General features: G+C 44.9%; 1 protein-coding gene across 2 annotated transcripts in view; it reads left to right on the top strand.

Annotated features, from left to right (window-relative positions):
• The window catches only part of LOC126411514 (uncharacterized), a 410,659-nt gene that overhangs the window by 58,032 nt on the left and 337,031 nt on the right, over nt 1–15,596 (top strand). The window contains exon 4 of one of the 2 annotated variants that reach the window (XM_050081368.1): nt 6,453–6,494. The exons of the other annotated variant lie outside the window; for it this stretch is intronic. Coding sequence (XP_049937325.1) covers nt 6,453–6,494 — 42 coding nt within the window. The remainder of the gene's footprint in view (nt 1–6,452; nt 6,495–15,596) is intronic. 2 annotated transcript variants of the gene reach the window in all.

Genomic DNA, 15,596 nt, shown 5'->3' with positions numbered 1-15,596 from the left:
AGATGAACCACATCTTCCCAAAATTCTACCAATGAACCGAAGACGACTATCCGCCTTCCCCACAACTGCCATTACATGCTTGTCCCACTTCATATCACTCTGCAATGTTACGCCCAAATATTCAATCGACGTGGCTGTGTCAATCGCTACACTACTAATGGAGTATTCAAACATTACGGGATTCTTTTTCCTATTCATCTTCATTAATTTACATTTATCTATATTTAGAGTTAGCTGTCATTCTTTACACCAATCACAAATCCTGTCCAAGTCATCTTGTATCCTACTACAGTCACTCAACGACGCCACCTTCCCGTACACCACAGCATCATTAGCAAACAGCCGCACATTGCTATCCACCCTATCCAAAAGATCATTTATGTAGCATCTCGAAATAGATGTTATTTTGAGAAGAGGCTAATGCTGTCAACAATACCAGGATATCTACGTCTTCAGCTGCGAAGCTAACGATATCAAAGTCAGCAGACTTCGGTGTAGCGCTAATCAACATTCTGTTGCCCGCTTAATCGCAATACCTTTTGCAACCATTTCAGTCGTCAGCATTGAAATGAAGTCCCTTTTGTCAGTGTCGTTGGGAAAAAAAAGTTTCTTTCGACACTGTTAGAGCTGTTATTGTGGAGAAGATTAATTTGTGGATTATTGCAAAAAAGTATACTGCTTTGATGCTTTGGTAACGGACGTAAGGAATCAGCTACGCCATTACATCCGAAGTATATTTGCTTATAGTTCACATAGATCCTGCACACTGACTTCATCGTGGCTTTTGTTATAGCTGTTCTCCATACAACTCCACGTAGAAGGTATTCACTATCTACTACTGTATATTTACACATCCCAAGATTTACTTCTTCTTGTACTGGAGGTAACGCTGGATATAAAGCTAACTTGTTGTCTTTGCGGATACCGTCCTCAGTGAAGAGACACGCAGCAAGCTCAAATTGGAACAGTTCTCTCAGTTTAGCATCACACTTCTTGGCAAGGAAACTCGTTGAGAGTAAGAAGATCGACTGTATTTATTTTGTCTTCAATTTTCAGGGCACATGTAACTGAGGTAGCGTAATAACCTATTCTTTCATTTAAACATTACATCTTCAAAATTTTCTCGCTCAGTTTTCTTCATTCAGTTGATGCTAATTCCTCGAGCTAAATGACAGTTCATCTCTTTGTGATCACTTGTTCTCTGGTTACACGGGAAGTCCTCATATCTAGAAGTTGTTCAGATGTTCCTGAACGTACTTTACTGAACATCTCTATTTGTTCACACACGTGCTGGAGGAGTAGTATATCCGAAATCCATCGAGATAGCACAGTATTCTTTATGCAGCGACCATGAGACAGCCTTCCAAAACTCTCTGTCGTCCTCATTAGAACTTGCTCAATGGTCGTGTCTGACATCAGTTGCCCGACCAGAACTATTAGGTACCACGATTACTGACGTAGTCTTCAAGATTGAATTTGTGCAGTTCCTGAGGACCCATTTTGTCTTTTAGGCTGATCGTGTCCTCGTAGTACAATGTATGGCTCAAATGGCTCTGAGCACTATGGGATTCAACTTCTGAGGTCATTAGTCCCCTAGAACTTAGAACTAGTTAAACCTAACTAATCTAAGGACATCACAAACATCTATGCCCGAGGCAGGATTCGAACCTGCGACCGTAGCGGTCTTGCGGTTCCAGACTGCAGCGCCTTTAACCGCACGGCCACTTCGGCCGGCTGTAGTACAATGTACTTGCTTGGCATAGTTCAGATGAACTGCTTAGTGGAAATCGGGAATTACTTCTCTTTTACACATTCGACATGCAGGTTCCAATCCTACATCCGTTCAGCTTTAATGATGTTTTTCATTAGGGTACACTTGCGTAACTATTGAGTCCGTAGCGAAGCATTAGGACTACTATACTATCCGAAGAAGTCCTAGATTCAATAACAGCTCAAGGCAGTGATGGAGGATGGTAGTCGGAGAGTGGAGGGCACCAAACGCACTGAGTCTCCAACGGCAGCTGGTTACCCAACTCTCCAGCCCCACTGACAGGCGGGGCTGGGAAGGGAGAGGTGCAGGTGCTAGTGGGTGTGTAGGGCGTGATAAACGTTGGCCTCTTGAGGCATGTTCCATTATTCTTTTAATAATTGTGGCGATATGAAAGTTATAATACTAAAGGGGGCACTTTTTGCAGTTTTTTGATTATGTTTGAAGCTCTGTATCTTGTTAAGTATCTGTTGTAAGAACACATTTAACCAATGAAAATTGCAGGAAATTTATCGCCCTACCCGAAATGTCTACGTGCTCTTTCTCACTCAACTTGAAAAATTACAGAAAGAAGTTCTGAAAAAGTACCATAATTTCGCAGCTTTTCGGTTTCCCTCTAGTTAGTGCAGCATTCTGTATGTCGAAAACTTGGACCTACAGTACGGTCCACCTAAATGCAACATACTAAAAATTCAGAAAATTCGAACCTCTACATCTACATATATACTCCGCTAGCCACCAGTCGGTGCGTGGCGGAGGGCACAATTCACGCCTAAGTCACATCCCGCCCCCCCCCCCCCCCCTTTCTGTACCACTCGCGGATCGCGCGAGGGAAAAACGTCTGAACGCCTCAGTACGAGATCTAATTTCCCTTATCTTTGAATGGTGATCATTCTGCGATTTGAAAATTGGTGTTGATAATATATGCTCTACGTCCTCGGTGAAGATCGGATTTCGGAATTTAGTGAGCAGCCCCTTCCGTTTAGCGCGCCGTCTATCTGCAAGTGTGTCCCACTTCAAATTTTCTATGAGATTTGCAACGCTCTCGCCATGGCTAAATGTACCAGTCACGAATCTTGCCGCTCTTCTTTGGACCTTCTCAATCTCTTGAATCAGACCCAACTGGTAAGGGTCCCACACAGACGAACAATACTCCAAGACTGGGCGAACTAACGTATTGTAAGCTATTTCCTTTGTTGAAGGACTGCATCGCTTCAGGATTCTGCCAATAAACCGCAATCTAGAGTTCGCCTTACCCGTTACTTGTGTAATCTGATCTTTCCGTTTGAGATCTTTTCGAATAGTCACACCCAGATACTTGACGGATGTTACCGCTTCCAAAGACTGGACATTTATTCTGTACTCGTTCCTTAATGGGGATTTTCGCCTTGTTATACGCAGTAGGTTACACTTACTAATATTGAGAGGTAACTGCTAGTCATTACACCGCGTATTTATTTTCTGCAAATTCTCATTGATTTGTTCACAACTTTCGTGTAATACCACTTTCCAGTAGACTACAGCATCATCGGCAAACAATCTAATGATGCTGTCCATACCATCAAGCAGATCGGTTATGTAAATCGTAAAAAGCAGCGGACCTATTACGCTGCCCTCGGGCACACCTGAAGTTACGCTTGTTTCTGTTGAAGTCACCCCGTTCAGGACGACATACTGCTCCTTGTCTGTTAGAAAATTTTCTATCCAACTGCATATGTCCTCGGATAGACAGTAAGCGCGCACTTTTTGGAGCAACCGACAGTGCGGAGCTGAGTCGAACGCCTTTCGAAAGTCGAGAAATATGGCATCAACCTGGGAGCCGGTATCTAGAGCCTGTTGTATATCATGCACAAAGAGCTGTGTCTCGCATGACTGCTGTTTCCTAAAACCGTGCTGGTTCCTGCAGATGAGCTTCTCAGAGTCTAGAAAGGTCATTATGTCTGAACACAAAATATGTTCCATGACTCTACAACAAATCGATGTCAGTGAAATTGGCCGGTATTTGTAAAGTATCCCCCCCCCCCCCCCCCCCCCAGTTTTTTTAGTGCCTGCCGTCTGGACTACTAAATCGAGAAATATCTTTTATCAGTGCGTTAAACAAGCTCGGGGAATAAAATGTTTATGCCTGGGTGTTCACATTAGTCCAGCCCCTGTAGCTGTATTTCCATGAGCGTGACATATGGAAGTGTAGGAAGCAGGGTTTTGGCATCTAGTGGACGCTGTGGTCTAGACACGCTGCGCTCTGTGTTTTCTGTTAACCTCCAGGAATGTGACTGCACAGTGAATCAGAAATTTCGGTGCAGTGAAATAAACTGTGATCTGCTTCGCAAAAATCATCCTCCTGTCAAAGAAAACAGGAAGTGACGTAACTTACAAATTACACAAAAATCACTTAGCACTCCCAATTTTCGGCATCTTGTTTTTTCACAGAAGCTTTTTTCAGATACCCGAGTTGAACTGAGAAGTTTTTTTATAGCAAAATTATTTGCGAGTTACTTAGTAATGCGTGGAATATTTACGTCAATGTAATTTCGAATAACTATTTAGAGTGTGTCTAATCATATAGATAAAATGTAATATCAGCATAAAAATACAATTTCCATATGCCTCCTGATTAACAGCAGCATTTCAAACCAAATGCCATGAGGCCTACAGATTTTTCATACATGAGGATTATTGAATAAGGTTTACGTGGTTCAATGTTCTGCTGCAAAGTGTATGCCTGTCACATCCACACTATACCACAGAGGCACAAAATTTTGAACTTGTTCTCCTTTTCCGGGGTAATTATTCGCAAGCAGTTTCCAAGATCTTTAAACCACGGAACAAGAGCAAACTGCAAAATATTGTATCGGATGTTTCCAGGTGTCCGGCATCACACGAGGGACGTTACGAAAGTAGTTACGTCATTGTTTTTGAAAGAGAAGATGGTACACAAGGGGAAACAAATAAACGCCATATGAATTCACGCTGTTGTTGGTTCAACGGCGGAAGGGACGTCAGCGGAGGAGGAATGGTACATGTCCAGAGAGCTGAAGAAGAGTGGCACCAAACTAGGTGGCCGAAGTTATTCGAGAATACATAATGGTTGGTTGCTGGTGCATGTCCAGAGAAGGAAGGCAGAGTGTAGAGGATAAAGCTCGGAGCAGGCGTCCCTTCACATCCACGAATGAAAACAACATTGCTAGAGTACAGGATATGGTGTTAGCGGACAGGTGCATAAAGGTGTCAGGCGTGGCATCCACACTGCGAACTGACCGCATTCAGGACCATCATATGATCCATGATGTGTCGGGTTATCGAAAAGCGTCTGCAAGAGGGGTTCCGAGAAGCCCGAACCCAGATCACAAGAGTGCGAGAATTGGAATGACCCTCGATCACTTGATGCAGTGCGCGTGAGAGGGAAACGAGTTGCCGTTCAGAATAATCACAGGCGACGAGACATGGGTGCAACACTGTACTCCAGAATCCTAACGTGGAAACATCCCAGTTCACCAGGGAGGAAAAAATTCGAAGTATCACCCACCCTCCGCAGGAAAAGGTACGGGCACAGTGTTCTGGGATACGAAAGGTGTCATTCCCCTTGAGATCCTCCAACAAGGGACCATCAATGCGGCACGCTACCGTGACACCCTCATCAAACTTAGGTCCGCCGTTCGACGAAAGAGTCCTGGGCTCTTGAGTGAAGATGTTGCGCTCGGGGACGACAACGCAAACCCACACACAGCAAGGCTCACACGGGATAGGATTTGTCGCTTCGGGTGGGAGAGACGGGGCCATCCGGCCTACAGCCTCGATCGTGTCCAGTGTCCATTGTTACTGCACTGAAAGCCGCACGCTCGGGTCGTCACATCCAAACCAGTGCTGAGGCAGAGCAGGCTATGCGACACTTCCTTCCATCGCAGGGCACCGAATTTTACCAGAGTGGTTTCTTCAAACTGATTACACACTATGACAAATATTCCAATGTCGGTGGCGACTATGTCGAAAAATTGTACAGGGTGTATTGTTCTTGTCATGGTGTATTTGCAATAAAGTTTCCGTGTGAAAACCAATGACGAAACTTTCTTCCGGAGCGTCCCTCCTACGTTTACACGGATCTACTCATGGAGAGATGGTGAAAATACTTTTTCGTTAGAAACAGCACACCCAATAAACACGATTCTGTGTGGTTTCAGTTAGTTTTAGGAAAGATAGACGCGCCTTAATGGACTCTCACAGCTTACAACGCAATAACAGCCACGAATCTGCGCTGATTTTATTGGAAACGAGCAGTATTTTGTAGTCACGAGCAAAAAAGTGCTTGGAAAGTTTTTTAGGTTGTTTCACAATCTGTATGTCGTGAAGATGTGTTATTGTCAGTCCATTTCTTACTAGCATCAGTATAAAACACGTGATACATATCCAGAACTCAACGAACTGCACTAACGCACAAACAAAAATCATTCTGGACATCAGTGTAAAGGCTGGAAAATACCACATAAGCAAGATGAAAAAAAAAATGATGTGATACAGCATCAGTTAAGTAAGTCGTATGAAAATAACAGGTTGTAGCATTCTATCAGTTGATGCATTGCGCGCGATGGACTCAGTTCGGCCATCGGCAGCTCAGCTTGTTCGGCGCTGCAGTGCTATTTGCGCCATGACAGTGAACTCTTAATAACTGATGTTCATTTCTTTACAGAGGAGTCAGACACCACACCAACCGTAGATCAGTCGTCATGTGGTGAGTCGAGAGAGATGAGCTTCTGTATTTCAGGCCGTTTTTTACAGCTTCCCTTTCTTGCTAATACACGCAGTAGCAAACTGTTGAGGCTTTTACGTAATCTGCCGCCTCTGCAAAAGAGAACCAACTATTATTTAAGTATTCGGAATTATTATGCCTCATTGGCGTTTGCTTATTACGCCACACTATCAAGGTACGTGGCTTTGCTGCTGCTAAGTGCTGAAGAAGACTGCTTTTGCTGCAGTGGATGTCTCTGGCAAGATATGCGTATTGGCGCTACGTTGGCCAAAACTGTGATCATGCCATGCAGAAAATGAAATAGCTTTCAGTTAATGACTGGGTTCCCATCCGAATGAAGTAGATTGCTTAATAAGTCAATAAAGCTCCTCTCTGGGTGCGTAGGATGTTTGAGGAGAAGAGGAGGATACATCAGTAGGTGGTAGGAATAATTATTCAAGTGTAAAGGTTAACATGAACACGTGTCCTATTTTCAGTGGTTGTAGAGTCGCGAAGAAGAGAAAAAAAGAAAACAAAAGAAATCAGTTTGCTGGTGCGAAAACACACGAAAACAATTTACAACGGGTAGATGGACATTACAAAAATCTTTCCCCAGAGCATTACGTACACTTCTTCTAAGCATGTAGCGATGGTAACACGGTTCACAATCCGAGAGAATACTTCCAGTCTTGCGCTTACTTTTACTTGTCCTGTTCAATTTTCCATACAGACAGTCGATGCGTAGGTCAGGCAACGCTAGATTTAGATGACGTGTTACGTGAGTGCTAGAATGTGCAAGACACCCGTTGAGATAAAATGAACTGGCACCGACTGCATGCAACCTTCATCCAGTAACAGCGACAGCTCACTTGTGCAGTTCTCTTACGTAAGCCGCGTAAGACGAACAGTAACACTGTGCCAAATATTTACAGATTTGTGATACTGTAATGGTGTCTCCACAACAGTATGCGGATTTTCGTTGTAGGTCGTGGAGCATGAAAACAGCCATATGATTGAACATTATGGGCAAAATTACTCGACGATTATGAAGTAACCATCGGCAAAGTTCCAACCGTGGGGCTCCACTGATTACTTGAAGTGGCTGCACCCGCTTGTGATGTTGGACTAACGTTCGCCACACTGTTGTATGTGGAACGGCGATTCTTTTGTAAATTGTTTCTGTCATTGTCAAAGGGTCGTGGTTTAGCGAGTGAAGAATAACTCCTACTTCATCAATATTTTTCTCAGCTGTAAATTAAAAGTCTGAGACCTGATAGGTAGGTAGTCAGAGAGCGCACAGGATAAGGTTAAGGTTGTGGATGGGGCTGTAAACAGTTACTGTGGGTTGCACAATCAAACAAACAACTTTATTTTTCTAAGAACCACTTATTTGCACGTTGGCTTAAAGATCACAACTAAACAACACGGCTGAAGGCCTTGTTAAAGAAAACTTAGGATACTTTCTGGGCTGAAGGCCCAAAACCACACAGCAAATACAAGAATGGCTGAAGGCCTGGCTTAGAAATCAAAAGCAATTAAAAATAGAAGGTAAAATTTTTTTCTTAAAAAACATACAGTGAAAACGATTAACGGCTGAAGGCCTACTGATTTATTGCATGGCTGAAGGCCACAACATATTTGGAACAACGGCTGAAGGGCTGAACAACAAGTCAGATAATTGATTTAGAATAAACCCCTTGCTTCTTATTAAAAATTTTCCTTTAGAGAATACACACGGCTGACCGCCTTATTAAGGGGTTCATGCAAATCCTCGGCTGAAGGCCACACATAACACATGGAACAACTAACGGCTTAGGGCCTGCATTACAAACAATTTCAGACAGAAATATTTCTAAGAATAAAAAAAAAAATTTCTAAAACACTCAATGCTCAAAATTTTAATTCAACGCGGCTGAAGGCCTTTAGGTAAAATTAAAAAAAAAACTGAATTAATACACGGCCAAAGGCCTCGCACAATACTTCAACTAAAATGAAAATCACAAAAAAAGGGTTCAAATGGCTCTGAGCACTATGGGACTTAACTACTGTGGTCATCAGTCCACTAGAACCTAGACCTACTTAAACCTAACTACCCTAAGGACATCACACACATCCACGCCCGAGGCAGGATTCGAACCTGCGACGTAGCAGTCGCGCGGTTCCGGACTGCGCGCTTTTTTTTTCTTTTTTTCTTTTTCAATCTCATTTTGTTCGCGTTTGTTCGTTGCATCTGCTCGGGGTGGACGTCGTAAGACGTCCATTAAGGTTCGTTGTTGATCGATTAACTCAGTTTTTTTATTACAGAGGGCACTCAACCCTCTGACCGAACACGCTGAGCTACCGTGCCGGCGTAGGTAACTCAAACGTAAGGAGAGGTGAGACAAGCAGCCAAGAGTTGAAGTTAGGTAATTGGATGGAAACCCAAACTAGGGACGGCCCAGGGACCAACCAACAATTTAACCAATTCCCTTCCGTCCGGCCAACGGCACGCCGATGGAGAATATCGGCCGAGGACGAAAATACGAACAGCACTACGCCTCCAGAAATTGGCGTCTAAAAACAGCCAATGGAACAATAACCACTCTAAGCAAATATGAACCAAACAACTTAAAAGGCTGTCGAACTACACGCTGTGCTGGACAGCAACCACACGACGAGGAAAAGGCACACTGCCTACAAACTACGCTAACGACCAGGGCAGGTAACTGAAGCGTTAACGGCCACAGGGCAGGAAATACCGCTGGTGCGCTTCACTGATAAGTAACAGTCAAATTAAGAATTAATCATAACATAGGAAGTTAGTAGATAGTGTCAGAAGTTCCATGCGGCTTTTCGCGGATGGTGCTGTAGTATACAGAGAAGTTGCAGCATTAGAGCCGGCCGCAGTGGCCGAGCGGTTCTAGGCGCTTTAGTTCTAAGTTCTAGGGGACTGATGACCTCAGATGTTAAGTCCCATAGTGCTCAGAGCTATTTGCAGCATTAGAAAATCGCAGCGAAATGCAGGAAGATCTTCAGCGGATAGGCACTTGGTGCAGGGAGTGGCAATTGACCCTTAACATAGACAAATGTAATGTATTGCGAATGCACAGAAAGAAGGATCCTTTATTGTATGATTATATGATAGCGGAACAAACACTGGTAGCAGTTACTTCTGTAAAATAGCGCTGCTACTCCCACTCACGGGCAGGCAGGCCAGCAACTTAGTGACGCCAGTAAATCGAATAAGAAAGGGGACGGCAGTACCGCAAAGACAAGATGTCAAGTAATAAATTGCACGAACACAAGTCTCACATGCTCAAAGTCTGTATAACATGAGCCTCTGTCTTTCTCACAAAGTTTGTTGAAAACAAAGGAAAACACTTTAATTCAGACCACTACAGTAAGATGGTTCAAATGGCTCTGAGCACTATGGGACTTAACTTCTGTGGTCATCAGTCCCCTAGAACTTAGAACTACTTAAACCTAACTAACCTAAGGACATCACACACATCCATGCCCGAGGCAGGATTCGAACCTGCGGCCGTAGCAGTCCCGCGGTTCCGGACTGCGCACTACAGTAAGAAGACGGTTTGGAACTCTTCATAAACATCAATGCCATTTATACCAGTACCACTATAAGAAGTGTAGCACGGTGTATATATAGTATTCCTGCCCCTGTATTCAATATACGCGTGTTATTGTGAAAGAAATAATGCGTTATACGTAATGACTTCGAAGAGTGAATTACACAAGTCGTCACGTGCTAAGACCATTGTGCAACAAGAGTGTGCATTGTCAGAAATGAGTACACGTTGCTAGTATCCTGAAGACATAGTTCTGATGCGGTACGGATAACAGGAGCATCACAGCGTGGGGGTGAATTGGCGCGGCAATTGAAAACTTCCTCCATAGCTGAAGTACGCGGGACAGTACGATTCTTGTGGAAAAAACGTCTAAATCGCGCAAAGCTTCGCCGTGAGGTTCCGGCGATATATGGACCAAAGGCAATTTCGCATCCAATTGCTGTGAAATGGTGCCAACAATTTGACCAAGGCCGCACAGACGTGAGTGATGCCGATCGGGAAGTAGAGGCGTTGCACCCCGCGATTTCCTTCGTTTCGCCGAGCTGAAAGTGCATCTGGGAGGGATCGAGATCTCCCGCCGATGAGGGTTCTCGAATGGCTCCGTGACCAAGAAGCGGATTCGAGGAACTGAACGATTGGTAGAAGGTTCCGGCCTTTGTTTACGGAGACTTGTGGACTATGTTGAGAAATAGTGTTACGTATCTGTGTCACTTTAAAGTGTAGTGTAGCATTCAGTAAACATTACCTGGCCTTCCATAATAATATGTAACTTATTTTTTGAAGTCTTACATCAAGCACGAATTTCCCACGTCTACTGGACACCGGAGACATAGTTACAAGAACTTTTTAATTCGGTTTTGACCACATCACCGTCTTCTGAAACATTTCTACATCAACATATTCATATACACACATCAAAAAAGTTTTGCATCACCTCGGTTCCGAGAGTTCCGGAACAGAAAATTCGAACAGAGATCAACATAAACATCATTTCCGCCCATTCTGTTGCTCATGAAAACCACACATTGCATGTTGTACCACAATACAGCGAGACCTTCAGAGGTGGTGGTCCAGATTGCTGTATACACCGGTACCTCTAATACCCAGTAGCACGTCCTTGCATTGATGCATGCCTATATTCGTCGTGGCATAGTATCCACAAGTTCATCAAGCACTGTAGGTCCAGATTGTCCCACTCTTCAACAGCAATTCGGAGTGGTTGGTGGGTCACGTCGTCCCTAAACAACCCTTTTCAATCTATCCCAGGCGCATTCGATAGGGTTCATGTCTGGAGAATATGCTGGCCACTTTAGTCGAGCGATATCATTATCCTGAAGGAAGTCATTCGCAAGATGTACACGATGGGGGTGCGAATTTTCGTTCATGAAGACGAATGCCTCGCCAATCTGCTGCCGATATGGTTGTACTATCGGTCGGAGGACGGCATTCATGTACCGTACAGGCGTTACGGCGCCTTCCATGACCGCCAGCGGCGTACGTCGGCCCCACATAATGCCACCCCAAAACAGCAGGGAACCTCCACCTTGCTGCACTCGCCGGAAAGTTTGTCTTAGGCGTTCAGCCTGACCGGGTTGCATCCAAACACGTCTCCGACGATTGTCTAGTTTAAGGCATATGCGACACTTATCAGTGAAAAGAACGTGATGTCGATCCTGAGCGGTCCATTCGGCATGTTGTTGGGCCTATCTGTAGCGCGCTGCATGGTGTTGTGGTTGCAAAGATGGACCTCGCCATGGGCGTCGTGAGTGAAGTTGCGCATCATACAGCCTATTGCGCACAGTTTGAGTCGTAACACGACGTCCTGTGGCTGCCTGAAAAGCATTATTCAACGTGGTGGCGTTGCTTTCAAGGTTCCTCTGTGCCATAATCCGTAGGTAGCGGCCATCCACTGCAGTAGTAACCCTCGGGCGGCCTGAGAGAGGCATGTCATCGACAGTTCCTGTCTCCTCCATGTCCGAACAACAGCACTTTGGTTCACTCCGAGACGCCTGGACCCCTTGTTGAGAGCCCTTCCTTGCACAAAGTAACAATGCGGACGCGATCGAACCGCGGTATTGACCGTCTAGGCATAGTTGAACTATAGACAACACGAGCCGTGTACCTCCTTCCTGGTTGTATGACTGGAACTGATCGGCTGTCGGATCCTCTCCGTCTAATAGGTTGTTTACATCTTTGGGCGGGTTTAGTGACATCTCTGAACAGTCAAAGGGACTGTGTCTGCGATACAATGTCCACAGTCAACGTCTATCTTCAGGAGTCTGGGAACCAGGGTGATGCAAAACATTTTTTGATGTGTGTATAATGTCGGAAGGGGTACTTCGTACCAGTGTTATCGCCTTTCTGTTAACTTCCATTCGTATATTGCGAGATGGAAAAATGACTGCCTAGATGGTTCTGAGCAAGTCCTCTGTCTTAACCACATGATCCATATTCAAGATATACGATGGTGACAGCGTAATGGTCACGTAGCTTTTTTCGAATACAGCCCTATAAATTTACCCAACAGAGTTTCGCCAGAACTACGTCGTCATTTTTCCAAAGATCTCATTTAAGGTTCCCGAGCATTTCTGTTTCATTTTCGTATTGGCTATACCGCTCTGTTCGATCCCATCCGCGTATCTCCCGATTCCTTCGATGTCCATTGTCGTGCTTTCCTAAACGGCTTGAGTAAGCTGCCGGTGAAAACATTTGCTGGCCGTAGCGATGGGAACGACGCACAAATAGAGGAGAACATGACAGGAAGGTAACTGATTACTGGTGCGCACCGATTCGCTCATTCCATCCGCGCGACTGCCGGCCAATTTCAGATAAATCGTTCAGTGGTGAGGCGAAGGCATCAGAAAATCCCATTCTCGATCAGGAAGTTAAATATGTTGATCAGTCGGGTGCCATCGACGGTTTCAAAATTCGTTGAACTCACGTCAACAATGTAGCACTGTACGAGGGACGATCAAAAACTTTCTGTTAGAAGTGAGCACAATTCGGAATCGGTATGCCAGTCAGGCAAATCGCCGTGAGTATTGAAGCAATCATCTTATCGACGCATCAGGTGAAACATCGTGTCATGCTGTGTGAAGAAGTTCGTAACTGCCTGCTGCACATCCCCGACCAACAGGAAACGTCGACCTTTCAAGGTCTTCTGTAAGGTACCGAAGGCGTGATATTCGCACGGGGAGAGATCAGGCCTGCAGGGTGGGCGCTCCAGTATCTCCCACTTGAGTCTCCCGGTTGAGCCTGGCCTCCAAGCTCGACCGGCGTCTTGTGTCGAATCGCGACCAGGACGGAACTTGTCACACCATTGCCGCGCGGGATTACCCGAGCGATCTAGGGCGCTGCACTCATGGACTGTGCGGCTGGTTCCGGCGGAGGTTCGAGTCCTCCCTCGGGCATGGGTGTGTGTGTTTGTCCTTAGGATAATTTAGGTTAGGTAATGTGTAAGCTTAGGGACTGATGACCTTAGTAGGTAAGTCCCATAAAATTTCACACACATTTGGACATTTGTCGCACAATTTCACAACGGTGGTTTTCGACAGACATGCTGCTCCACACATGTTCTTCATTCACCGATGAATGTCTACCGGTGTTTGCCTTTTATCAGCCAAGAAAAGAATAATAGCATGTTGTTTCTGTTTGGCTGCATTGGGTAGCAACGTCGCCACCGTTCACGTTTCCTCTTTTTCCGCACGCACGTCGGAAATACACGAATGTTACACTAATCTCTTGTCTACATGTCAGCTCTTATATACCCGCATCGGAGTCGCCCTACGTTGCATATATGCTGCAGCAACGCTCTCAAATGGAAACATTTTGATACATCGATACTCCTCAGATCAGCGTAAAGCAAATAGCACTATTAAACTTCTCCCCATTTCATTTGCAGATGGACCATAGGAACAAAAAGTGCTTATGTTTCTCTGTGCTCCCTGTAATTAGTTTCAGGTGTTCTCCACAGCAAGGGAAGGATACGCAGAAAAACGACGAATATTCGTAGATTGCACCCTGGAACATCATTCTGTAAATGGCTACATCACAAAGCACGTAGCCATCCATTGAAGCTAATCATGTATAGGATAGTCAGAAACAGTTTCAAAAGCTTGTGAGGGTGTTGCAGGATAGGTTGTGCTGTAAAATAATTACTAAGGAAAAAGTTCGATACGTTTCCGAGTTAGCCAATCAGGCTGTTGTGTTCGCAATTTCAAGCGGCCCACCAGATACAATTGGTATCAGCTGTTCTCTTAGCGTAGATGATAGCTTATGAGGCCGCTCAGGCTTTGGCTTGGGTTCTGTCCTTACTACCGATTCATATCCAACGTTTGTATCGCGCTATTGTTCGGTTATAGAAAACCAAACGAAGAACTCGTTTGGCGACACCGACTCTAGCGGGCTGCTTGAATTTGTGCGCGCAACAGCGTGATTGGCAAACTTCAATGCTAATTAAATTGGAAACGGTGCAATGCGTAGAATTATTAGCTTAACAATTATTTCTCAGCACAGCCTACCCTGCAATAACCCTACAAGCGTTTCAGACTGTTTCTGACCACCCTGTAAAAATATCATGCAAACTGACTCATTCCACGTACGATGTCTGGAACGTTTTATTTATTTACAACTAATACCAAATACATAAATATTTCAATTTCTTACTGCCCTTCAGAGTAGTCACCAGCACTGTGTATAGCCCGTTACCAGCAATGTGGAAGCCGTAAGTATACCCTTAGCAGGCGCTACCGTCTGGAACCACGCGACCGCTACGGTCGCAGGTTCAAATCCTGCCTTGGGCATGGATGTGTGTGATGTCCTTAGGTTAGTTAGGTTTAAGTAGTTCTAAGTTCTAGGCAACTGATGACCTCAGAAGTTAAGTCCCACAGTGCTCAGAGCCATTTGAACCATTTATACCCTTAGCAGCACCATTTGCGTTGATAGTTTGAGTGGAGCGGTCTATTGCCTGACGAATCTCTGTTACAGTTCTAAAGTACGAGGGTGAGTCAAATGAAAACCTTAAATTTGCAACAACAATTCGAAACTTCGCGCCGTTATCCTGTAAGTTGGTTAGCGTGCTACAAACAGCGTGCAGAATGGCCTGTAGGTGGCAGCATAGTGCAGATGCACACATACCGTCGCAGTATCAGCATAAAGATGGCCGCCCCACTTGCGACTTGCACCAGGGAAGAACAGCGTTCTGTTATTCGGTTTTTGCGTAGTGAAGGTGTGAAACCTATTGAAATTCATCGACGAATGTAGGCTCAGCACGGTGACGCATGTTTGTCACAGCAGCAAGTCTACGATTGGAGTAGGAATTTCGCAAATGGTGTGACTTCAGCGGAGGATGCTCCTCGTCCAGGTCAGGTACAACGAGTTGTGACTCCACAGAACATTGCATCAGTTGAAGCCATAGTGAAGGAAAACCGCCGAGTGACACTGAATGACACTGCAGCATGTTTACAGATTAGTCATAGGTCAACACACCACATTGTGCATGATGTGCTCCAGTTTCACAAAGTGTCTGCAAGGTGGGTGCCAC

The sequence above is a fragment of the Schistocerca serialis genome, chromosome 1 (assembly GCF_023864345.2).
Source record: "Schistocerca serialis cubense isolate TAMUIC-IGC-003099 chromosome 1, iqSchSeri2.2, whole genome shotgun sequence".
Classification (NCBI taxonomy): Eukaryota; Metazoa; Arthropoda; class Insecta; order Orthoptera; family Acrididae; genus Schistocerca; species Schistocerca serialis.
Note: the sequence above shows the minus strand (reverse complement) of the source record. Positions and strands in the feature narration are given on the sequence as shown.